Genomic DNA, 25,158 nt, shown 5'->3' with positions numbered 1-25,158 from the left:
ACCATCCCATGAACACCATCCCTACTGTGAAGCATGGGGGTGGTAGCATCATGCTTTGGGGGTGTTTTTCTGCACATGGGACAGGGCGACTGCACTGTATTAAGGAGAGGATGACCGGGCCCATGTATTGCGAGATTTTGGGGAACAACCTCCTTCCCTCAGTTAGAGCATTGAAGATGGGTCGAGGCTGGGTCTTCCAACATGACAATGACCCGAAGCACACAGCCAGGATAACCAAGGAGTGGCTCTGTAAGAAGCATATCAAGGTTCTGGCGTGGCCTAGCCAGTCTCCAGACCTAAACCCAATAGAGAATCTTTGAGGGAGCTCAAACTCCGTGTTTCTCAGCGACAGGCCAGAAACCTGACTGATCTAGAGAAGATCTGTGTGGAGGAGGCCAAAATCCCTCCTGCAGTGTGTGCAAACCTGGTGAAAACTACAGGAAACGTTTGACCTCTGTAATTGCAAACAAAGGCTACTGTACCAAATATTAACATTGATTTTCTCAGGTGTTCAAATACTTATTTGCAGCTGTATCATACAAATAAATAGTTAAAAAATCATACATTGTGATTTCTGGATTTTTTTTTTATAGATTATGTCTCTCACAGTGGACAAGCACCTACGATGACAATTTCAGACCCCTCCATGATTTCTAAGTGGGAGAACTTGCAAAATAGCAGGGTGTTCAAATACTTATTTTCCTCACTGTATATATATATATAGAGAGAGAGAGAGAGAGATATCAAAATAGAACTTTAATGAAATATAAAAGTAAATAAATTGTAATTACTTTATATTATTTACACTACTGACCAAACATTTAGGCTAATTCAAATATCCACTTAATCTTTAATTTTTGACTACCTTTTTGCAATAGATAACACAGCCTCTATAATTATTTCAACAAAAACATGTGGACATCATATGGAAGCAGAATAATGACAATAGTTTTTGAAACATAAAGCATGCTGAATTCCACAAATCGAAAAAAAAGATGCATTGCAATTAACAGTGCTTGCATTTTAATGCCTTGTACTTCCAGGGTTTGAATTTTTAGGTCCTGAAATTTAACATAGTTGTTTATTTAAGCTGTGAATATTTCAATTCAAAATATTTCACACACATTTTCATAATTAAAAATTCAATAATTCACCTTCCAGAATTCACTTCCAAAATATTCAATCTGTTTAAAAATACGATGTATAATATTCCACAGGAAAAATTCGTCATTTTATTTCACTTTCCAAATTCGCTGCCACAAATTCAGTGATTAAAATTCGGCAGAAAATTCAGCGTTGCACATCCGGGAACCGCAGGAATGGCAGTAGAGCACCGATGCATGATCTCCAGCCGATGTCAGCCGCTCACCAGCAGGTGGCCATATGTGGATTCATTTACAAAAACTGATTTGCAGAAATGGAGCAAGCGCTAAGTAGAAGTTTTGATTATGAGCATTATAATCTCCTTTTGTGGTAGAGAAAGCTGCTTACATGTAGTCTATGGGAAACAGCGAATATGTTGAATTAAACATACACACAATCAGCGTTTCCACATGTTTATACTGGCCCCGATAATCAAAACTTCTACTTAGCGCTTGCTCCATTTCTGCAAATCAGTTTTTGTAAATGAATGACTTGATCCACAGATGGCCTTCATCAACAGCCGCTTGCGCCACCTGCTGGTGAGCGGCTGACAGCATCGGTGCTCTACTGCTATTCCTGCGGTTCCCGGATGTGCAACACTGAATTTTCTGCTGAATTTTAATCGCTGAATTTGTGGCAGCGAATTTGGAAAGTGAAATAAAATGACCGAAATCTGCCTGTCGAATATTATACATTGTATTTTTAAACAGATTGAATATTTTGGAAGTGAATTCTGGAAGGTGAATATGAATTATTGAATTTTTAATTATGTAAATGTGTGTGAAATATTTTGAATTGAAATATTCACTGCTTAAATAAACAAATATGTTCAATTTCAGGACCTAAAAATGCAAGCCCTGGAAATACAAGGCATTAAAATGCAAGCACTGTTAATGCCTCCTTTTTATCGATTTGTGGAATTCAGCATGCTTTGTTTCAAAAACGATTGTCATAATTCTGCTTCCATAAACATCACCACCCTTACAAAAATTAACCATGGTTGTATCATAGTAAAACTGCTTAATTTTCTTTTTGCGTGATTTCTGAATGCTTGATACTGTCAAATCAATTAGACAACTGCAAATCGTAGCTAACTGTCTAGATCTACAAATGTAATTTGTAAATAATATAAAGTAATTACAATTTATTTACTTTTATATTTTATTAAAGTTCTATTTTGAACCCTATATGTTTTTTTGTTTGTTTGTTTTTTTCACTTCCATAATATTTGAGGGAGGGGGCACAACAACACAATTCTGCTTAGGGCACCCATTTGGCAGCAGCGGCCCCGGTGGAGAGGCTATGCATGCATAGGCTACACAAAAACCTGAAGTTCGCGCTTTGGCATGATTAATAAATGCATATAATGTCTCCAAAGAGACACCACAGTGTTTTGCAGACAAACATTGCGGGTTTTACGCTAGCAGTAAATGCATGCTGTACATTATATATAGGGTAGCGCCAAGCGATTACATAGCGATTACACAGCTGTACCATTAAAAGCTTTATTGGCCAACAGTTCACATAAAAACTCACCTGCTACCAATGTGGTCAAAACCAAGACAGAAACCTGTTTATGTTCACACTTTGATGGTGAAACTTTCGACAAAAAAGGAAAGAAAGATTTTTTTTTTTTTTGGCACAGAAATATCTCTTCAATCTCAAATGAGCTTCTGCTCTTACCAATGAAGAAACTGCACATTTTTTTTTTTTTTGTATTATTATTTTGTTTTTAAAACAAACTACACTGACATAAAATATGTAATGAAAAAGCAGGAATAAACTCCTGAACAAAATCTTTAGACCGGTTGAAACACAAGTATTCGCATTTCACGCTGGTGGATCATAACCAGGTTGTAAGTACTGCTTCAAAATGCCCAAAGAAGAAACTGGAGCAAGAGACAAAAAATAGAGAATAGGCAATTTATTGAAAACTGCATTTAAACTCAAACAGGCTGTTCATCAGCTGATCAAAAGTTTAAGACCATAGCCTTAAAAAGTTCAAATGTGCGCAAAAAAATAAATAAATAAATGAATGGCTTTCATGTCATTGTCCTTCAGACAGTCACAGTGTCATGATCTCCTGATGGCAAAAGCAAGAAGGCTTTCTGTCTTTGATTGTTGGCAGGATTGCTGCCAAGGTTGGATGCAGTAAGACAGTCGTTTTAAATTTCTTAAAAGATCCTGAGGGTTAGGGACAAAAAAGTCAAGTGGTAGACCCAAAAAAAGATCAGGGGAACACGCAGTATGGTGCAAAAGAGTGACGTTATTCTCCTGGAAGAAGTCCCTCGTCAGGCAGCCGTTGTGAACTGCAGAGTTTTCCTTTTGAAAGACCAAGTCATTACCACACAGACAAGGGCCCTCAGTCAAGAGGGATGCCTGCTGCAACATGTCCACATAGCCAGCCACCGTTTGACGCCCCTGCACAACCTGAAGTTCCATTATCCCACTGAAGGAAAAAGCACCCCAGATCATGTTGGAGCCTCCTCTAGTGTGCCAAGTAGAAAACATCTCCAGTGGGATCTCCTTGTCATGCCAGTAACGTTGGAAGCCATCAGGACTGTCCAGGTAAATTTTTTTCTCGCCAGACAATAAAACTTTCTTCCACCTTTCAATGTCCCATGTTTGGTGCTCCCTTGCAAATTCCAAACAGGCAAGTTTGTGGCATGGGAGGAAACGTGGCCTTTGAAGACGTTTTTTTGTTCTTTAAGCCCTTCTCTTGCAGATGCCGTCTTATGGTTATTGGGCTGCAGTCAGAATCAGTAAGGGCCTTAATTTGGGTCGAGGATTGGCCTGTGTCTTCACGGACAGCCCGTCAGATCATCCAGCGCAGTGCAGGTGTATTTCTTTGTTGGTCTGCCACTTGAATTTTTGGTTCCATAACTAAGGATCTTTTAAGAAATTTAAAATGGCTGTCTTACTGCATCCAACCTCGGCAGCGATGGCGTGTTGCATGCACCCTTGCTTATGCAGCTCAACAATCCTGCCACGTTCAAAGACATCATGACAAGTGTGACTGCCTGAAGGATAATGACATGAAAGCCATATTTTTGTGCAGATTTGAACTTTTTAAGGCTATGGTCTTAAACTTTTGATCAGCCGATGAACAGCCTGTTTGAGTTTAAATGCAGTTTTCAATAAATTGCCTATTCTCTATTTTTTTGTCTCTTGCTCCTGTTTCTTCTTTGGGCATTTTGAAGCAGTACTTACAACCTGGTTACGATCCACCAGCATGAAATGCGAATACTTGTAACGTTTCCACCGGTCTTAATATTTTGTTCAGGAGTGTATTGTACATACATTTTCAGCTGTGAGATGTGTCCGTCTTTTTTTTTATTCTTCTTTCTCCGAGCAGGAAAAAAAAAGAAAAGCTTTTCTGTCATTGGTCAGGTTTCACGTTAATTTTTTTTAAAAACTCTATTTGGATTTACAGTAAATTAAAAATATTGTATTTTAATGACGCCAAGAGGATATTTCCCATGGTGCATCTTTAAAATACAGTAACATACTATGTAAATGTTTTACAGTAAAGTACAGTTTATATTACAGTTAAATACTGTATTATTTACAGAAATCGCTAACAGCATAACACCACTTAAAAATTGTCCTTAGTGACCATGAATATTACATGGATATCTGATAAATTAATCAATCTTAAAGGGGTCATATGATGCAATTTAATGTTTTCCTTTGTCTTTGGAGTGTTACAAGCTGTTTGTGCATAGATAAGATCTGTAAAGTTGCAAAGATTAAAGTCTCAAACCCAAAGAGATATTCTTCATAAAAGTACAGACTCTGCCATGCCTTCCTAAAACGGCTCATTCAAACACGCCCCCACAGGTCTACGTCACTGTGTGGGAAGATTTGCATAACACCACCCAAACGTATACGCAATGAAATAAGGTGTAACTTTTATTCTCGCTGTAGTATTGTTGCTGTCGCCGCCATGTCGTGGAGATGCTGTGTGTTTCGTTGTGAAAGTAAAAGTACTTTGTTTGGCCTTCCAGTACACAACTAGAAATCAGTGGTTAGGTTACATTTACAACACTGTTCCAGAACAGTACAACGAAATATTCGAGTGTGTGCAGCGCATTTTATGTTGGACTGTTTTCTGAACCTGGGAGAGAGTATGTGAACACTATGAATGGCTGTGAACACTATAAAGTGGGGCAATTCCAATGTCGCAAGGACAGTCTGGTGCTTCTGACTCACAGCCTGTAAGTACATTTCGATATTTAAAGAATTTGCTACTGACTATTCAAACGCGAGTTTTGAGCTGTGCAGAGTAGTGCTTGTTTGGCGCTTCTCCGATCACAAATGCAGACATGGTGTTATGTTTACGTGGCACAGTGCAACACGTAAAAAAAATGTATTAGTCATTATAATCAGTAATTATGTCCTCACTGAATGTAACAAATGCCTCATTTATAATGGGTTTTCTTGTTTTAGTCTCGTCGCACCGGGACACGGCATCACAATAAGGTAAGGGGTGTAACATTTCTGTCACATGCTTGAGGTATTCGGCCAATCACAACGCACTGGATAGCTGCCTAATCAGAGCACACCTTGCTTCTCAGAACGATTAGCTTTGTAAAAATCGACGCTTTTCAGACAGGCGGAGCATAAAGGAGCAACAATAATGTACAGTATGTGGAAAATAATGTTTTTTGAACCTTGAACCGCGTAAACACATTGCATTAAAACCAAATACACAAAATAATGTTATTTTTAGCAACATCGTATGACCCCTTTAACTTTAGTGTCACCAAAGTCTCTTTAAGACAAGTCATGTCATTCGGCGGCCATCTTTGAAACGCCTCTCGGGCATGCAAGTGCAGCTCCTATCTCTTTGAATGGGGAAACATCAAATTCTCCAAAACTGTTCACTAAGCTTACGATTACATTTCATATTTGAAATCACCAAAGAAATCTGACAACAACTGTATCATAAATGGTGTTTATTTTTCTCAAATAGCGTTATAAAAAGCTTATTTTTCAGGCTAAATCAGCCATTGCGCATGCACAGTCCTAAGTGCAAATCTCAGAACGCTGACTGTTTCTATAGCAACCAGGACTTCTAACTGCATCTGCAGTGACGCGCTGACTTTGCCAATTAGTGATTGACTGTTTCATTCAAAAGGCAGGTCTTCCTGCGATTGAGCGGCCATATTGAGTGTTGCATTTTTCCCCATTCAAAACTATACGAGTGACACGTCTTGGGTATTCTATAGTCTTGTGTGTCACTGTGTGGATCACTGTAAAACCTGAAATACATGTCACCTGAAGTGTAGTGCTTAATGTGTGTACACACAGCCTGTAAAACAGTTGATAAATTCACCAGGGAAAACATCCTTTCCCAAAGTGCTGTTTAATGATTATGCTTGTTAGCTAGCAGATATGTTTCACTCATAAACTGCTGTTTAACAATTTTCTACAAAAAACATAATTTTTTTTTATTTCTCCTGAAAGAGTTGTGGTGATTTAGTGAGTTTTTAACTCATGTTTTATCCAAAACTCAAACACCAAAGCAAAGGCAGTGCTTTTTTTGTAGAACTTTATTTTTGAAATTATTTTATAAAATCATCGCTTTTAATTAATTTATATAATTATAGGATTATACTTTTACCGACCAAGCCCCTTCACCCCACCACGTCTCCGTTGAAGATAAAACCTGTCTGCCAGACAGAGATCTGACCTCTGCAGATGTGAATAATGCTTCATGAATGGGGGAAACGAGGAGCAGAGGACTGTGTGTGTATGGAGGGGCATGTCTTGGTCAATTCACTCATCAGTTCATCTCTAGTGAAACCACCACACAAACCCGTTAACAGGTCACGATGAGAACTGATTGGTGTGTGAGAGAAAGTGGCTTAGTCACACACAGGTTATTCATCACTCAGGGTTAAAACACTTTCAAATGGCTCAGTTACTGTGCAGATGACCAGTAGGGAACGGTTCTGTCTTCACAGCCTGTGGGAGTTTGGCACATCGCAGTTTTGATTGGTTAATCACGCTGTCACTTGAATGTAAAAACCAATCAAACTATTCCTGGCTGCTGTTTAGTACTGGAAACAAATGCAGAATTTAAGGACGCAGCAGAGTTTCATCCAACAGAGAGACAAAGGCAAGAAGAGATAGAGGACTGACCGCATCCATTAACTCTTGTTTCACTAAATCAAAAACACATACTGACGGTACTTCGTAAGAACATGCCATCTTTATGTCTTGTGCTAGTTTCTGTTTCCCTGACAGATTTTTTGGCCCTCGCTTTATGCTGCGTACAGACATTAAGCATCGAGTCCTGCATTTAGTGCAGCCTTCAGGTGATTGGAAAGGTTACACCTAAGGCAGCAGGGAGAGCAGGTTGAAAAGTCTCTGAAATTAAGGATATGTAACCAGAATGATATACTGACTTTGTTCTATTGGTACAGGCACACAAAATTAACAAACAAAAAACAATAGCAGTAGTTGCAGAAAAAAAAATATATATATATATATAATTAGTGTTATATTCAGGGAAGAATAAAAATCAGGCCAATTAGGGTGAATGTCACAAAAAACATGTTCAAGTCATATTTTACCCCATAATAATAAATAAATAAATAAAAACAGCAAGAAAAATATTTTGCATAAAGAAAATACATTTTTACAAGTTCTAATTCGGATAACCGTAATGTGGAAAGAACATTTATAAAGTACTACTGTAATAATAGATTGTAGTAGTATTCGTTGTACTGAATTTAGTTTATCCTCATTTTAATTTTATATTAAACAAGACCATTCTGGATCATAAAGTATGAGTTTCAACATTGCATCTCTGTATTGTTGCACTGCAGTAATGAGAATCTTGTTTTCTCTATGTAAAATATCACATCTTCTTTGGATTGTGGGGTGAAATATGACCCATTAAATCCTTTGTGACATTCACCCAGTGACACTTTAGTTTATCACTGTATGCAAACACATCATCATAAATGTATTGTACAATGAATTAACAAAAAAATAACTGTTTCTCATGACAGCCAGTGTAGCAAAATATTAAATTATTCTCTATTTCAATGACTAAACATCTTAACAGATTACAACAATGTAAAGGAAAACTGGACAGATGAAAAAAAATATACTGACATAATTAACAGCATGTGCATGAAGTTTGCCAAAAAGAGTTTCATGGTACTTGCAAAACATATTAGAGGCCAGGTGCGCCCCCTCCTGGTTTTACGTTCAACAGCAGCATTTTGAACAGCGTAGGCTGACTTCTTAGGGGTAAACCCACAAGGCATTTCTTGTCAGAGGACTCAATATAGTGACTTAACAGCAACTACAAGTCGGATACAAATTCACAACCCAAGCCCCATTCAACCACCCCACCATGAGAGCGATAGTCTTACATAGATCTATAGATTCACAATTCAAAATATATACTATTTACTTCCAGTGTAATGTTTTTTTGTTTTCTTTTCTTGTGTTCAAGTTTGAAAAGTTCCAAGTTACTCGATTCAATTCCAGGGTGGTGTCTCTGCTAAACATTCACAGTTCCTATGCGCTGCATGGGTATTTTTTCAAGTTAACAAGCATTGATACTGAATGGAATTCTCCGGTCAAACAGCTTTTTGTTTTCCTTGATAAAGTAGAGCTACTGAGGGACAGGAAATGCACTGCAAGATCACATAACCAAAACCAAACAACTGCCAACTGAGAAAGGAAGCAGGAAGAGTTAAATAAAAAAATAAATAAAAAAAACAATCAGGGGTGGTAAAAGCAGAGATAAAGAGCGCGATAGAGGTGTAGTGCACAACTGCAGCGCGCCGGCTGTGTCTCTGGTCTATCGATATACGAGGTGGGATATGGTGCTGGATTTAAAATTGAGTTGATGATTGGGCACAAAGTTATGATGAGGATATTTGCGGGTGCACACATCGCTGGCGTAGAGGCTCATGCACGTGTCACATGACACCTTGGAGCAGTTCACACAGGTGTAAGAGGCCCCTGGCTTGTTGCAAAAGCCACAGCGGGAGCCGCCCACACCCAACCGCTCACCCCCACTGCTGCTGCTGCCACTGCTGACCGAGCCGACCACCGGACTGCTGCCCGAACCCACGGCTTTACTGGGAAACAGCTTGGCGCTCATCACAGCTTTGTCCAGCAACAGCGAGTGGGACTGAGCGTGGGGAAGCGGGTGAGGGTGAGGGTGAGTGTGCGAGTGAGCGTTGGAGTAGACGGACAACTTCTCCTTGATTGGCATGTAGCCATCCAAAGGGCGGGACGTTTTAGTGTAATCCTGGAAGCCGCAACAAGGCGCTGGCTCCACAGCATGGCAGGGCGAACACAAGATCATGTCGCACCTCTGGCAAGAGGAGAGCGAAGGGCAGCCCATGCCACAGCCCTGGCACTTCATCACGTGCCCCTTCAGAACCCAGCTGTCCCGGGACTCTCGAGGCTCCCGGCTCGGCGGTCTAGAGGGCGTTTGGTGGCCGCCCAGACCCCGTTCAGTGTACAAGTCCACCTCATCCAGGGAGGACAAGTGGTAGGAGTATGGCTCAGACTGGGGCGACTGAATAGGGAAGAAGTCAGCCACTGGGCTGTAAGACGGCGGCGCCGCCACAGGGTAAAGCGAAGGGCTCGGTCGGATGATTTCATCCTTCATGTCTTCTTCCGTGTCGACAAACAATGGCTCTTTGCGCAGGCTGAGCGAGGCCTTCAGCACTGGCTTGCTGGCTTGGTGCCAGTGTCCTGCGCTGTCTGTTACATCCACCGACTTGGACGGCCGGCCGCTTCGCCTTAGGTGGGCGCGGTCGATGTCCACCGGCCGCACCGACAGGCGGGACAAGTCTCCTGTGAGGCTGTCTCGTCGGCGGAGGGCGTCAGCGCACCCTGCCGCATCTTCTCTGGTGTTCCTCCTCACCTCCACGGCCTCCAGCTCCGAGGCAAAGCCCCGAGACATGGACACCACCTCGCCGAGCAGACGGCATTCGGCCTGGGCGAGGAGCAGTTCGAAGGCGAGCTGCCGGAGGTGGGAGGCGCCGCCTGGATGGTCCCTAACATGGTACTGCAATTCCTGGTCTCTTGAATAGCCCATGGAACGCAGCAGCGAGCGCAAGTCTGCGTCGCATATCACCGACTGCAACTGGTACACGTACGGCCCCGTGAAGGTCTGTAAGAGTGGAAAAAAAAAAAGTCATTACGCTGTCAAAAGCAAAGATAAAATTAATTTTTTCACATTCACGAACTAGAAAGGTTTTAATAGAAAGCTGAATAATTATCCCCAGAATGCAGTGCAGTCTCACTGAAACGTAGGGCTGGGCGATATGACCTAAAATCAAAACCTCGATTAACTGAAAACTTTACTTCGATTCTGATTATTTTTTCTTCTTTCTTTCTTGCCCTCATAGTTCATTAAAGGCTTGTACTGTAAATATACTCAGCTATTAAAGGTGGGATATGTTTTTCTAATGACAAGAGTGCAGATTTCTTAATCTTTGTGATTTTAAAATAACTGAAAGAAACAAACTTTTTGTGGTTATTTGTTGAATATTTCGAACAATTAAAATCATAGCTTGCTTGAAATAAATACGATAAAAAAAATAAATAAATCACATTCCAGTTTAATTGTAAAAAGCAAGTTTCCTATAAAATAGTTTCACTTTTGCAAACAAAAAGGACAATAACCAGTAAACAAAATAGCCTACTTTTTAAATATTGTCATGTGAAAAGTAGAAGATAACTTTTCTCTTGTAAATTAATATTATTTTAAATAATGCATTGTGAAAAGTAGAAAATAATACCTTATAATATAAATAATAACAAATGTTTTAAATAATGAATGTAAATAGAACACTGCTGATGAAGAGAAAGAGCATGGCACCATCTTAGTGATCTTGTCATGTCACGCTATATTTACGCTAGGTTCTTACTGGCCATTCACACAGAACACATCTTTGCATCTAAAACTGCAAGACTGTGTGTTTTTTATAATTTTTTATTAAATACAGCACAGTGCAGAATGCCTACTCCACCATGTTGCCCTCAAATACAAAACTTGCCATGCCAACCTGCTACCGTAAACAAAAACTCGCAACGCTTGCCCCGCCTCCAGGGTCTTCTGATTGGTCCACTGTTTCGGAACTCACATGAATGAGCGGCACTGCGTGTAAAAGTAAAAATTGTTTTAATGTCCTCTCAAATGCTGCAAAAGATGCGAGCAAAATGGTCATTCATGTCAGTATAGCACCGACTACACACGTCGTAAGCATCCTTTTAAGGGGAAAGTATTAATAGGAATAAAAAAAAACAATATAACCGACATGGGAAAATTACATTCGGTTTCGATTTATTTTTGATTAATCGTCCAGCCCTACTGAAACGTCATTCCCTTTGTGCTCCATGAAAAAAAAAACAATTAATCCTTTAATCTGCTGACTCACCTTTATGCAACGGAACTCTTTCTTCCAAGGAAAGAGCAGCAAGTTGGAACAGATGGTTTCCAGCGTCGCAAAGGCCGTCTCCAATGTCCGCAAGTTTGCGCTTCTCTGAGTCCTCAGGGAGTTCTCAGCCATTTCATAGAACCGAACCATGCGAAAGCGCTGCCCTGGATCGGGCTGGTATGAGCCAAGCAGTGCTGTTGCAGTAGAAATCAGTGCCTCCTCAGTCTTAGCTCCTTGCTTATCTCCTCCTCCTTCACTGGCTCCCTCCTCAAGCCGATTCTCCAAAGACACCACATACCTGCGGAACAGATCTTCGCGTAACTTGGCATCCATTGGTGGCAGTGGGCTGCGTAGCTTGCAACCTCTTATCCTACAATCCAGGAGTTTCTTTAAACAGGACCCCTTGCCATCTCAAGACCACTTTCCCACTAGACACCGGATGACCTGGGACAACGGTGCAGTGTGGTGGGTTCAGCAAATCAGCAAGCTGCGATCATCCTCCAAAGGAGCGATATGGAATAATGAAAGTGAAGATGTGCTTGGTTTAATTCGGGCATGCGCCTTGCCCAGGGCTCTTTCATGCTGTAACGGGCATCTCTGGGTTCCTCATTAGCCAAAACACCTCAACATGACATGAGAAGGTAGCTGATTTGGGTGCTGGATGGAGAGTCCTCACCTTATTAAGCCTTTACTGCCAGGCTTTCCCCCGCAGTAGGTTGAAGGTCAGGGTTTGCAGAGAAGAGCGCACATTAATAACACCATGTCCAACACTGCCAGCTGCTGCAACGACAGAAGAACAAAATCTGTTTGAAAAAGACCACTCAGGCTGCAGTCTAATACATTAGGCTTGCCTCAGTCTCTTTGCCTGCAATCATATAGCTAGTTCATAATGCAGGCACGCATCACAGAAAGACCAAAGCAGACCATGAGAATGAAAAATACATAGCCTATTCGTGATGTAGTCTAAATGATAGTTGGGCCTAAATGAAATCTGTTTTACATTTTATGAGCTTTACGAGCACTTTTTTAATGGAAATGTGTGTAATTCTGTGTATTGGATTTATTTTTTTAAATGGGTTAAACTGAGATAAAAAAATAAAAAATAAAAAAATCAATTTTTTTTAGCTATAATGAAGATGACAAGTCTTTATTATGACAATTAAAAAAAAAAAAATAGCAAAATGGACTAAACATTTGACCTGTCTACCGCCGTACACGTTTGAGTTAATTGAACCAGCAGGACAGCTCAGGCGATCGACTCAAAACTGTCTGTGTCTAAACCCCATGAGCAAAGATGGCAGCAAGCTAGATAAGATAATATGGGAGCAAAGGGTCTCTATTTCTAGCAGTGAATGTGGACTGTTTGCAATGAGGCCCCATGAAGCACTTTATTCTTCTATGGTTGCCAACTAAACACTTGCACACTATCCCCAGTGTTTATCTTCAATGATGTAACTCAGGCTGTCATTTCAAGCTGCTGAATTCATACTAACACTATGCATGAGTCATTTACATGTACTTTGTACTTCATCAGAGAGGCTTGTCAATACATAATCATCATTCTCATCATTACCACCATCCATCAAAACAGCAACATATCATAATCATAACTCCACACTGAACGTGGCAAAGCTAAAATCCCCACCTAAACGAATCAGCGTTCGCAGAGGACACAGTTAGGTGCTAATAAATAATTATGTTCTATCTGCATTGCTACAGTGTTAGCCACACAGCTAATATGACAGTCTCTTTACTCACCGTAAATAAACCTGTCAACACGCAAGTCAGTCCGATCTTGTAACAGTCCGATCTTTAATAACTTGTCGTTATTAAAGGGATAGACATTAATAAAATTGTTACTCTAACGTTACTATAACTCGTTTCAACCTCATCTGTGACAGATATCAGATGCAGCTAGCACAGCACTGCTAACATTAGCGCAGTTGCAGGGCCCTGTAAATCCACACACACCACACAATTTAACCATACACCATCCTGCAATTACTTTTTGATTACCTTAATAAGAACAAGACGTGAATGTAAACATGCCCGTTGAGTGTCATGCAGTGCTGGGCAACAGCATTAACGAGCCGCCCTCTCCCCATCATCCAGCGTCTCTTACCTTCATGTTCCGCTGGAAATCCCCACCGCCGCACTGCGCATGCGCCGCGCTGCCTCCCCTGCGCGCTCCCGAGGCTGCAGGCTGCGGGACTAGCGCTGGATCGTTCGATTCATTCAGCGAGTCGGTTCGCATAAATGATTCGATTCATTGGAGTCAGCGCTCAAAACAGTTCCCAGAAGTCCCCGCGCTGCATTTAACGTCTTCTTTTCTGAACTTTAAATAAACGTTTGCTTAAATACCGTGCTGTTTCGAGTTACCTTAAACTCATTAGGTTTGTAAATGTATGAGTAATCAGTCTCAGTTGAGACCCTAATGTTTTTCTTCTTCTGTAAAATGTCCTGTTGTTTACGTTTCTAATATGTGACCCTGGGCCACAAAACCAGTCACAAGGGTCAAATATTTGAAATTGAGATGTATACATCATCTGATTTATAGCTACATCATTCCATTGATGTACGGTTTATTATGATAGGGCAATATTTGGCCGAGATACAACTATTTGAAAATCTGGAGTCTGAGGGTTGAAAAAAATCTAAATATTGATAAAATCGCCTTTAAAATTGTCCAAATGAAGTCTTTGCAATGCATAGAACTAATCAAAAATTGCGTTTTGATATATTAATAGAAGAACATTTACAAAATATCTTCATGGAACTTGATCTTTACTTAATATCCTAATGATTTATGGCACAAAAGAAAAATCGATACTGTTGACCCATACAATGGCTATTGCTACAAATATACCTGTGTGACTTAAGCTGGTTTTGTGCTCCAGGGTCACATATGTTATATTAACACCCATCTCACAGTCTCACGCTTAAAAAGGTTCTACCTCGTTGAAAACTGCATTATGCTCGAAATAGCATTGCATTGGTGGACCAGTTATTTAATTCAGATGGTCTTCTTTTTACATATGAGGAATTCCATACCATACCACCAAAGGAATTCACAACTATTTTTGGTGCAGTTACTCCTGAAATAGCTATAAATGTTGTTTAAACAGCAAAAAAGATTAAATTACCAGTAATTCCCACAACTCTCACACTCCCCTGTATGTTTTTTTCCAAAATAAATAATTATAACAGATCAGTAAGAGACCTTTTCGAGGAGGATGTTGCCTCGAAACCAATGTTGCATATTGGAATCAATTTGTGAGTGATGTTGATTGGAAAAAAAAAAGTCTGGCTTCTGCCCAGTCGCTACCTCTTAACAAGTTCAAAGAGATACTGTCTTTCACATATACCCTGCTAAACTGTATCTATATCTATATCTATCTATCTATCTATCTATGTATAGGCAGATACTAGCTGTTCATTTGTTTTGGCACCTTTTTTTTTTGTTTTGTTTTTTTTTGGTGAAATGTAGGCTACCTGATTTTATTTTTGACAATGTTGACTAAAATGTTACTTTACAGTGGAAATATGCTCTTTTAGGCATTATTGAAAACTAAAGATAAACTCACACTAAATTTCATATTCATAAATGTAAATTTTATGAAGAAAAAAAAATATAGCATTTAAAAATGAAGTGAAGCATATACTAAGTCCATATTGCCCTTAAAGAAACAAAAAAGCTATTGGAGTTTTGCGAGCTTGTGCACTCTTAATGTACTCCTGTAGTGTATCCCCCCCTAGTTAATATCTTTGTATGTGTTGTAATTGAATTGTATTGAATGTGTTCTTCTACCTCGCAGTCGAGTGATTCATTTTCACATTCACGCCTTCCAAATCATTTAAAAGAACCGGTTCAAATCCGTGAATCGCTCATGAATCGGATACCACTTGCCATATCGCACTCATAACTCTTCATTAAAAGACTGCACACACACACACTAGGTACTACATTGCAGTCATCTATTTACCCACTGCTATTTTTGTCATCAGATAAATAAGGCTGTAATAATGTATTTTCTCATGCGATCAGCTGAGTTATGGCTCCTCCCATCCGAACAGTGAATCTCACCGGAGTTCATGAACACGGAACACAGCGCAGCAGACATGGCTATGCTCAAAACAGACCCTCAAACTGATGTGATCGATGCAGAATATGAGGACTACGTCTGCCCCGTGTGTTTGGAGATATTTATCTCTCCGATGACCACAGACTGCGGACATACGTGAGTATCCTCGCGGTCTCGTGCCTTGCAGCAGGAACTTCTCGTTTGACATGTTGATCAGTTTCATGTTAATCAAATTATCACGTGAAACCGACGCGCAGACACCAGGTCATGTAATTGAATCTTAATATGATCGTGTCGAATAATCAATAATAAATGCAGTTGTGATGAGAGTTTCTGAGGTGACAGAAATGGGTTACTTTCAGTTTTGCTTCTTGTGTACTAAACTTGTGCTGTGTGGGATGCTGGGAGTTGTAGTGCTGCTCACTTAATTACGCCTTTGCTTGAACAAACTACAATACTCACATTGTCCTTCTATACATACTTTTTGTATGAATGCACATCTGACTTGTGTGTGCATGTATGTGTAGCCAAATGTGCATATTTGATTAAGGGACCAATAGCCCTAATATCATATATTGTTTATTAAGTATATGTCTTATATCATTATATATGTATATATAAAATGTGGTAGTGAAAGTGTATCCTTTTCTTTTGGTCAGATTCTGTGAAAGCTGTCTTAAGGAGTGCTTGCGGCCTCAGAAACCTGTCTGTGCGGTCTGCAGGTCTGATCTGCACAACTGGAATAAAGCAGATAATGTACAAGATGTGATGAAAAGATCAATCGGAAAGTGCAAAGGCTGTAAAAATGAGGTGTGTGCGTGCATGTTTGTGAGTTAAACTGTGTAAGTTATACTGAAATGAGGTGCTTATTCTGGCCAAGAACCACCCACTTAGTCCGGAAGAGACTGTCAGACTGATATATAAATTGATCAATCACATTAGGGGCATGTAAAATACATCCATGGCATTTTTAAGTTTATTTTAAGTGCAATGTTTTTCTAACCGTAATAAATATATGTGCTGTCCTATATGTCAGATTAATACATTTAATCAATACCTTCGATTAGAAAAATAAGACATTGTAGAACTGTTATCAATCACCAAAACAAAAGCCATCTTTACACTGCAGAAGTGACGCATGAACTGCTTCTTAAAGGTGCAGTAGGAGATCTCAGAAAATGCTAACTTTAGCCTGATAGCACTGAAAGCGAACGTCCCACCCTCCCTGCAATTGCCGTCCAAACCACGTCCCCTGAACGCACATACGCTCAAAGAGCAGAATACCAGAGACAACATTAAATTACTACAGTAGGCTACAGCAACGGTTTCCAATTACAGTCCTCGCACCCTCCCCGCTCTGCACATTTCCTATGTATATCTTATCACGTCCGACGGTTGTTCTGTTCGTAAGTGCCCTGTGAAGTGGACATCACCAGATATTCCACCATGATTCCAGTTCAAAGCGAGCGTTTATGTTATACAAAGGGCATTAAAGTGTGCAAGACGTGAATTTAAATTGTATTTATTTACAGAGGTACAGTATATTATGTCACACTTTACACTTCTCTAGTACGTTTCGTCTGTCTGTGAAGACGCTGCACAAATCCGTGAGTGAATGTTCCGAAGTGAAATAAACGTCAACAGATTTCCCTGCTCCGGGAGTAGAGAGCAATGAACACTGTATAGGGAGCATGTCAATCGCAGTGTTGGGAAGGTTACTTTGGAAATGTAATAGGTTACAGATTACAAGTTAACCTACTTAAAATGTAATAAGTAGTGTAACTTTTCAATTACTTTATTGAAGTAATGTAACTGATTACATTTGATTACTTTTCTAAATGTCTAATGTTTTCAACTGTTAATCATTTTCAAACATGTAAAGCAGGCAGGTTAACCTTACAGTAGTACTCAACACTGATTTCTGTCAGACTTTTGAAATCCTTTATCACTTGAATTAAGATTATATTTCAATTTTAAAGTAGACATTGGATGCAAAATTCACTTTTACATGGTGTTTGCATATAAATGTGTCTTAGCGGTATGTGGACACAACCACCCTATAATGATAAAAATCCATTCACTCCCTTTTTTTAATCCCCCAAAATCCTAAACAGTCTCAATTATCAAGCCGTTTTGATTTTCTGAGCAGTATGATGTCATGTTGCTCAGGCCCCACCCACAACTGCTGAAGTACTGTCCAATATTAGCGTATTTTCACCCTCAGCCAGTTGTACGAAGTCCATAATTTTCTCCATGCTCGAACAGCTGTAGTGACAATGTCTTGTAAGCAATGCAGGTGTTTTGTAGTTTTGTGGCGTAGAAGAACATAAGAATCTTAATTTTTCCCGACATCAGAGCCACTGAAGACACAGTGCATTAGTTTTGTTTTAAATGGTAATGCGCCACCGAATACACCTAAATTTGTTTATGTCTCCACAAATAATTTTACTCCACACTGCTTTCTGAACGAGGGACAATTCAAGGCAGGTTTTGTTAAAAGTTCAAACTGAAGGATAGATCAGTACCCATTGTTCGTGATCCAGCTGCACCTCCAGAAGACGCAAGTCTGACACTTTATAGTTTTTATGATTATTTGCAAATCGCTTTTGCTCTTCCACGGAAGAAAGGGGCGGGTGAGCAGAGCTTATTAGCATTTAAAGGGACATGCCCCAAAATCAGTCGCTGTGAACAGAGCAAGGTAAAAAGGGTGTTGTTTTACACAAACACTGAGGAATTTTAATCAATGTATGTTGCAGACCTTTCATGAAGACCCTAAAGAATCATACCAACTTGTGGAAGATCAATGTCCCCTTTGAAGCACAGCCACTGCAAAATCAGACTTACTTTGAGAGGTTAAATACGTATTTAAAATCATAACTAGAAATATTTTATTACCTATGATACTGTTTCTGAAATCAAATCTTTGCATAGCTATAACAGGAAACACTGGAATCTAACAATGCCTTGGAAAAAACAGTTAATCTTTAAAAAATGAAGCATAGCTATTAGGGTTGGTACCGAACTCTGTACTTTTAAGGGTACGGACCGAATTGCGGCGGTACTACCGAGTATCGATTCACATTAAATCATTCGGTACCAAATTTCGGTACCTGAGAACGCATTTGGGATACGAGAGAGTCCGAGAGAGAGACCCTGTGACTTGTCACCCCTGCAACTCTTTAAAACACAACACACAGAGCAAACCGAAATGTTCTGAAGTGTGCTTACATTTCTAGGGTCATTTGGTTTCTGCGAAAACGCAGACAGGATGGCAGAGTCCATTCATAAACGGAATTTACTCTATAGCGCGGAATGCCACGGAATTCGGCAAGTTTTGGATGAATAAAATAATGTCTGTCACTTAATTTGAATCGCGATATGAACTAGTGTATGTGAATATTAAAACGCAAAAAGACGGTTTAAATATGAATCCTGCATGTTCCGTTAGCCTCGGTATGTATGAATGGCGGAGACGCGGTTTTGTTTACTACACAAATACTGAAGCACACGTGAACTCGCGGTGATTTTCGGACTCTGCACTACATGAACACATGAACTTACAGGCTGTGAGAGTCACTTCATGAGAATTTTACCGTTTCATTTGAGAAAACCAGCATATCATACTGTATACACACAGAAACTTCACGGCAACCTGTCAAGATAAAAGTGCGGTTTAACATGTAACAGAAATATATTACTCTTGTATTATTTTTGTACAGTATAATGTACGTCTTTATATAGTCCATTTACTGACAAATTTAAATAAAACAATTAAATGATAAAAATAATTATTACAACCACATTAACGACTTAATTGTAGAAAAAAATACAATTATTATTAAAACTTTTTAAAAGGTATATTCACACAATTTTTCTACCATGTATTCATTTTAACAGTAAACCTCTGTTTGTTTGCCAAAAAGTAAAAGGGTTTCATTTTAATTTGATTTAAAATAAATAAATGTTTCATGCCTTCATTTGATTATCAGAAAAAATAAAACAAGAATTTCTGGAAGAAAAAAAAAAAAAATTGTAGGGTCCTATTGTTCAAAATGTTGAAATTGAGAGTTTTGGACTTATTTTTTCACTGAAATAAATGTTTTTATTACACAGAGAGTAAAGTATTGAAAAAAGGTACCGTTGGGTACCGGTAACGTACCGGTTCAAATGTGAACGGTACCCAACCCTAATAGCTACACATAAACCCATGTTCTAAACTCCTGAAACATTGGTGTTTCATAATTTAGAGCAGTTACTGCAATTTATGAAATAAATCAATTAAATCTGTATGTGGGAGTTTGTGTGAAAAAATCAGATATAACCCCCTTTGTAATCCTTAACATTTTCATAAGTAACTGTAATTTATTTAAAAAAAAATTATCAGTAACTGTAACTGATTACAATCACTTTTATTTTGTAATTAAATTACGTAATTCCGTTACATGTAACTAGTTACTCCCCAACACTGGTCAATCGGAACACAGTACGTAGCGCTCTTCTAACAAGCTGGTTATCTGAACCGAACGTGTTAACTAAGCGAGACATGCAAAATATGCAGAGCGGGGGGCGCGAGGACTGGAATTGAACCGCTGGGCTACATCATGTGTCATTCACCGGTGAGAAAACTTTATAGTACAGTTAGTAAAAGTACTACAATACCAGGAAGGAAAATTGGGTTGTTGATGTTTGCCTGCCATTCTTGCTCTGTCTGCACAGCGTGCGTGAACGCGCCGATGACGTATAGTGTCTGCGTGAACAGGGTGCGCAGAGGTATGCAAATACATACGTTGACAGGCAGGTAGGAAAGCCAATTGAAACGCTCGGACCGAGCGTTTTGATTGGACGAACATTTATTGGTCCTACACCTTCCACAGAATATATAAATACAGATAAATACATTTAGACCACTTAACTTGATGATTGCTATCAGGATGTGATAAGACTTTCAACCAGAATAACAAAAAAATGTTCTGAAGACAATCACCTATGGCACCTTTAAGTGGCATTTAGATGTATTTATAAAGACTGTTTAATGCAGCTCGTAGGTGTCATGAATGCATGTACACTACAATTGCATGATTGATATTATATAAAACATTAAATCTTGATAAATATATCTATATATATATATATATATATATATATATATACCGTATTGACCCGAATATAAGACAATGTTTTTTCCTTGGAAATACATCTGAAAAAACGCGTTCGTCTTATATTCAGGGTCTAGACTTTGACATGTCAATAATACACCCACGGCAATAGGTGGCGCCAAAAACGCATAAAACGAGTGTGCCATGAAATATGTAATGTAATGTGTGTTGTAAAGATCGCGAATGAAAACAAATGAAAAAGAAAAGCTTACAGCAGCATGATCGTGACTGTCATGTTAGCCTGATGGGAACAAACTTCCTCTGTAAGTGATTTTAAAACATAAGACAGTACCCAGATTTGAAGACTACAATAAGATTTCACGTCTACTGATAATAACATTTTGGTAGGCTACTATGAGTTGGATAGCCTAATTGTTATATAATTCAGATGGGCTACCTGTTATTTCAATGGTATATCAAAATTGTCCAATGTCATTGTTGGTACATTTTACCAGTATTTACCCTACTTTCAAAACAAAAATTAGAATTGGAAAAATATGCAATATGAAAATAATTTAAGAATAAATGTGTTTTACAGAGAGAAAAAAACAAAAAAAAACAAGATTTGGTTTTCAAAAAGCCTTTTTCCAACAGGTACATCTGGAAAAAGGGGGTGAATCTTATAATCAGGGTCGTCTTATATTCGGGACAATACGGTATATATATATATATATATATATATATATATATATATATATATATATATATATATATATATATATATATATATATATATATATATTACTATTATTATTATTTATTTTTTTTAAATACGAAACCAAGTATACAGTGTCAGTAGTGCAAGTATACAAAAGTGCCAGTAGCTGAGTCTTCGAATCATTCACTCAAACAATTTGCTCAGAAACATAGATTTGTTTGAAGCTACTTTGGCAACTCCAGCTATTACTTAGCACTGATTACAGCCTGGTTCCTTTTAAACACAATTTTCCTGTCAGACTGTTCAAAACCTGACTTGTAGAAACTGTGTACTATCAGGTATTCTTTGGAGCTTTTGGTTTTCAAAAGTGCTTTGCCGTTTTGTATGCGTCAGACGGTCCGTGAACAGACTGTGGGTGGTCCTTGAGCTCGCTGTCTTGAGTATAAGGAGTTCCTAGAATAATTTTTATTTATTTTTTTTTATCTACTCTCTGGCAGGTTCTTTTGTCTGACATGCGAAACCACATAGTGGCTTGCTCTAAATATCAAGACTTTATCAAGGAAGGTATGAAGGCCCTTTCAAAGAACCAGCCTTCCATTGACAGGTAACATAACTGTTTTCAGTGTTTAAATGCTTTCTTCAAAATATGAAAAAAAAGGTCATTACCATCAAACATGATTACTTCACACAATAAATTACACCAAAATAATCATAGCCATGATCAGATCTTTATTCCAGTTTCAATATATATATATATTTTTTTTAAAAGTTGAATTAACATTAGTCAAAAGGACCCCTAATTAAATATAACAATCACCCATTTATTGTTTGATTTTCATCTTGACTTGTTTATTGTTCCTCCTGTTCCTTTAGTTCAGTGCCGAACCGTTATACGTTTACCTGTCCCTTCTGTAACAAACAGAACTTTGACCAGGATGGTCTGGTGGAGCACTGCACCTCAAAGCATGCACACGACCCACGTCCAGTGGTGAGGACTTTGGATGGATCTCATTTACAATGCTGTGTATTTGTGAAAAAGTTGTTTATGTTGTGCATCAGTTTGAAATAGATTACAAGGCCATTTCTGAGCTTCTTGGACTCTGAGTTAGAGATTGCCTAGGAGATAACTTAAAGAGGTGCATGGTGAAAATTCCTAGAAGTTGCCAAGTATTTTGTTTTGATTTGTAAAAGTCATTAAAGTACATGTATCTATGTATCGCTAGATGTATTTTGAATATCACTGAAAAGGAATACATATCAGCATATATATGTTAGCTATGTCTCCAAGCCTTCTGAAATAGTACATGTGGAGTCAGGAGTTGTGACCCTTGTTTCCACTCCTGCAGGTGTGTCCGATATGTGCCTCGATGCCCTGGGGCGACCCTAATTACAGGAGCGCTGACTTCTTTCAACACCTCAGAATAAGACATGCATTTTCCTATGACACTTTTGTGGTAAGTAGATTACAGCATTTCCATGCTCTAGTTTTCCCGTGTTAAAGAAACTAAAAAATGTCATAGTGTTGACAATAAAATAAAAATAAATAAATAAATAATATTCCTGTTTACTTGCTGTTTTCTTTTTTTAGTGATTTAACTTGGGTTCACTTATTCAATTTAATAATTAGTAAATAAACATAACTTATATATTACCTTTGGTATAAAAAGCATAAGTAATCTAATTAGCCAATATCAGTTAATTAAAGTTGTTTAACAGTCTAGAACCCTCTTTATCTGCAAGGTTTTATTTATTTATTTATTTTTATTTGCTGTATTTATTGTTTCTATTACTACTATTGACTATGGGTCCAGCTTGTTCAAAGCTGAAAAAAAGAAAGAAAGAAAAAGAAAGAAACAAACAAATAGATCAATCATTCATAGCTTCATAAAAGCAAACACAAACCACTAAATGAACAATCATGCTTATAACATCTTAATACAGTATTTATACCATAAATATATTACTTTTTAAGTGAATGTATATTACTTTGTTTAAGTATGAAGTCAAGACTGGCTGTGGTTGGTGGTCGGTGTACTGAGCTGTGACTGCCTGTAACCAGAACTTAAATACCTTTTTTTTTTTTTTTTTAATTAGGATTATGCTACAGATGAGCAAGCCATGATCCAGGAAGCTCTACAGCGCTCTCTCTCGGAAAACTGATGTGAGGGACACATGGGTCCCCAGCTGAACTTAAAACAACCAAAAATCAATGCTTACGAAAGATGAACAAACTATATTGGGATTCAGGGCTATTCTGATATATTGTTCTGCCTAATTTTGGTCATGCCAAAGTTCCTATTGGTGTAATTTTGGTGATTTGAACTGAGTCATATATTCCAGTATATGCATATATAAAATATTTCCATATACATTAATTCGTAGCTGTAAAAATACATATTCTGCCCATCTATAATTAATTCAAATTATATAACTGATTTCTGTTTATAGAGTATAGTTTGCGTAGCAGATTGTCAGATTTTGTGACACTGGAACAGAACAGTCTGATATATAAGCTTGTAAAAGAACTGTAATAAGGCGAGTCTTGTCAGATGCTTCTAGTGTAGAAAATATTGACATTGAATCATGAGGTAATTCTTTTGATCTCGAGAGTGACAGCTGATTCAGAAGTAGTTTAGAGGAATCAAAGGCATAAGCTTTTTCTGTCATTGTGTTTTGTATTATTTTGTTCTTTTAAGAAGCCATTAGAGGTGTGTTTCACTTTGAGATTAGTGTGCTATGTACTGAAATGAGTTTGCTCAAACCAGTAGGGGGCAGTATTGTATCATTAGTCCACCATATTGTTTATCCTCTCTGTACTCCCTGACCTAAGCAGTGCTCACTAAGTGTAGTGCAGCTACTGGCACGTCCATGGCTTGATCTGACTTATCAAGAGGTATGTACTGATAGGTTCTGCCCTTAAAGGGATAGTTCAACTAAAAATTTAAATCCTGTCAGAAAAAGATATGCACCTTGTTGTTTTAGACACTGACTTTCATTATATAGATAAAAACAGTGCAAAATATCTTCTTCTGTGTTTCACATGAGAAAGAATCATTCAGGTTCAGAATGACACAAGGGTGAGTAGATGATGAGAGAAGTTACTTTTTTTTTTTTTTTTTAATATAGCGTATATAGCAGTCAAACAGTACACGGCAGTTTTATGATATGGTAAAATTAGTCCGTTTAATTGGCATTAGATTGAAATCCTGCAATCTACTGAACAAAGTGTAATGATGAAGTCAAACTTGTGTTGCATGCTATTTGACACAGATTTTACCACTGTGAAGATAAATTATATCCTGTGCCTATTTCATTCATATGCTGTTATTATTAGTGCTTAATAGTACTGATTCATTGGCCTGTATGTTCTTTGGGTGAATTGGTTATGTATAGTTAATAATAAACCTTTTCTCAAAAGCCTGTTTCAAATGAAACTGTTATACATTTACATTTAGTCATGTAGCAGACTCTTTTATCGAAGCAATCAAAATATAGCATATATATATATATATATATATATTGTTCTTTTGTTGGTTTTGATTGCTTCTATTGTCCTCATTTCTAAGTCGCTTTGGATAAAAGCGTCTGCTAAATGTAGCTATATACAGTTATAGCATTATCTTTGCTCAATCCTTGATTGTGTTACCGGAAGCATGTTCAGAAACACACTTTATTACTTTCCCCCTCCACATATT

General features: G+C 38.3%; 2 protein-coding genes across 10 annotated transcripts; one reads left to right on the top strand and one right to left on the bottom strand.

The window, feature by feature from the left end:
* Window positions 1–6,112: 6,112 nt before the first annotated feature.
* On the bottom strand, window positions 6,113–13,786 carry spata2 (spermatogenesis associated 2). Of its 9 annotated transcripts, none has more exons than XM_058763523.1 (4): window positions 13,690–13,786; window positions 12,244–12,347; window positions 11,568–11,865; window positions 6,113–10,297 (listed from the first exon to the last, which is right to left on the bottom strand). In XM_058763523.1, exons 3-4 carry the CDS (start codon window positions 11,715–11,717, stop codon window positions 8,969–8,971), a joined length of 1,479 nt encoding a protein of 492 aa, XP_058619506.1. In that variant the 5' UTR covers window positions 11,718–11,865; window positions 12,244–12,347; window positions 13,690–13,786; the 3' UTR covers window positions 6,113–8,968. The 9 variants fall into 9 exon arrangements, with proteins under 9 accessions (XP_058619506.1, XP_058619505.1, XP_058619507.1 ...); XM_058763522.1 differs by having other exon boundaries at window positions 13,584–13,714; XM_058763524.1 differs by having other exon boundaries at window positions 12,244–12,344; window positions 13,584–13,700.
* A 1,722-nt stretch (window positions 13,787–15,508) lies between these two features.
* On the top strand, window positions 15,509–24,883 carry rnf114 (ring finger protein 114). Its single transcript, XM_058763526.1, has 6 exons — window positions 15,509–15,805; window positions 16,309–16,459; window positions 21,961–22,067; window positions 22,337–22,451; window positions 22,810–22,917; window positions 23,558–24,883. The coding sequence occupies exons 1-6, from the start codon at window positions 15,660–15,662 to the stop codon at window positions 23,621–23,623; spliced, it is 693 nt and encodes a 230-aa protein (XP_058619509.1). The 5' UTR covers window positions 15,509–15,659; the 3' UTR covers window positions 23,624–24,883.
* Window positions 24,884–25,158: the final 275 nt, after the last annotated feature.

This window comes from Onychostoma macrolepis, chromosome 23 (assembly GCF_012432095.1).
Source record: "Onychostoma macrolepis isolate SWU-2019 chromosome 23, ASM1243209v1, whole genome shotgun sequence".
In the NCBI taxonomy this organism is placed as follows: domain Eukaryota; kingdom Metazoa; phylum Chordata; class Actinopteri; order Cypriniformes; family Cyprinidae; genus Onychostoma; species Onychostoma macrolepis.
The sequence above is the reverse complement of the archived record's forward strand: the minus strand, read 5'-3'. Positions and strand labels throughout refer to the sequence as shown.

Excerpts from the sequence above, each read along its gene's own strand:
- spata2 (XM_058763518.1), bottom strand. The coding sequence starts at position 11,900 with ATGGATGCCAAGTTACGCGAAGATCTGTTCCGCAGGTATGTGGTGTCT. Across the intron at positions 10,298-11,567 it reads AAGAGTTCCGTTGCATAAAG|ACCTTCACGGGGCCGTACGT; the intron begins GTGAGTCAGCAG and ends CCACTCTTACAG.
- rnf114 (XM_058763526.1), top strand. The coding sequence starts at position 15,660 with ATGAACACGGAACACAGCGCAGCAGACATGGCTATGCTCAAAACAGAC. Across the intron at positions 22,068-22,336 it reads AACCAGCCTTCCATTGACAG|TTCAGTGCCGAACCGTTATA; the intron begins GTAACATAACTG and ends CTGTTCCTTTAG. Across the intron at positions 22,918-23,557 it reads TTTCCTATGACACTTTTGTG|GATTATGCTACAGATGAGCA; the intron begins GTAAGTAGATTA and ends TTTTTTAATTAG.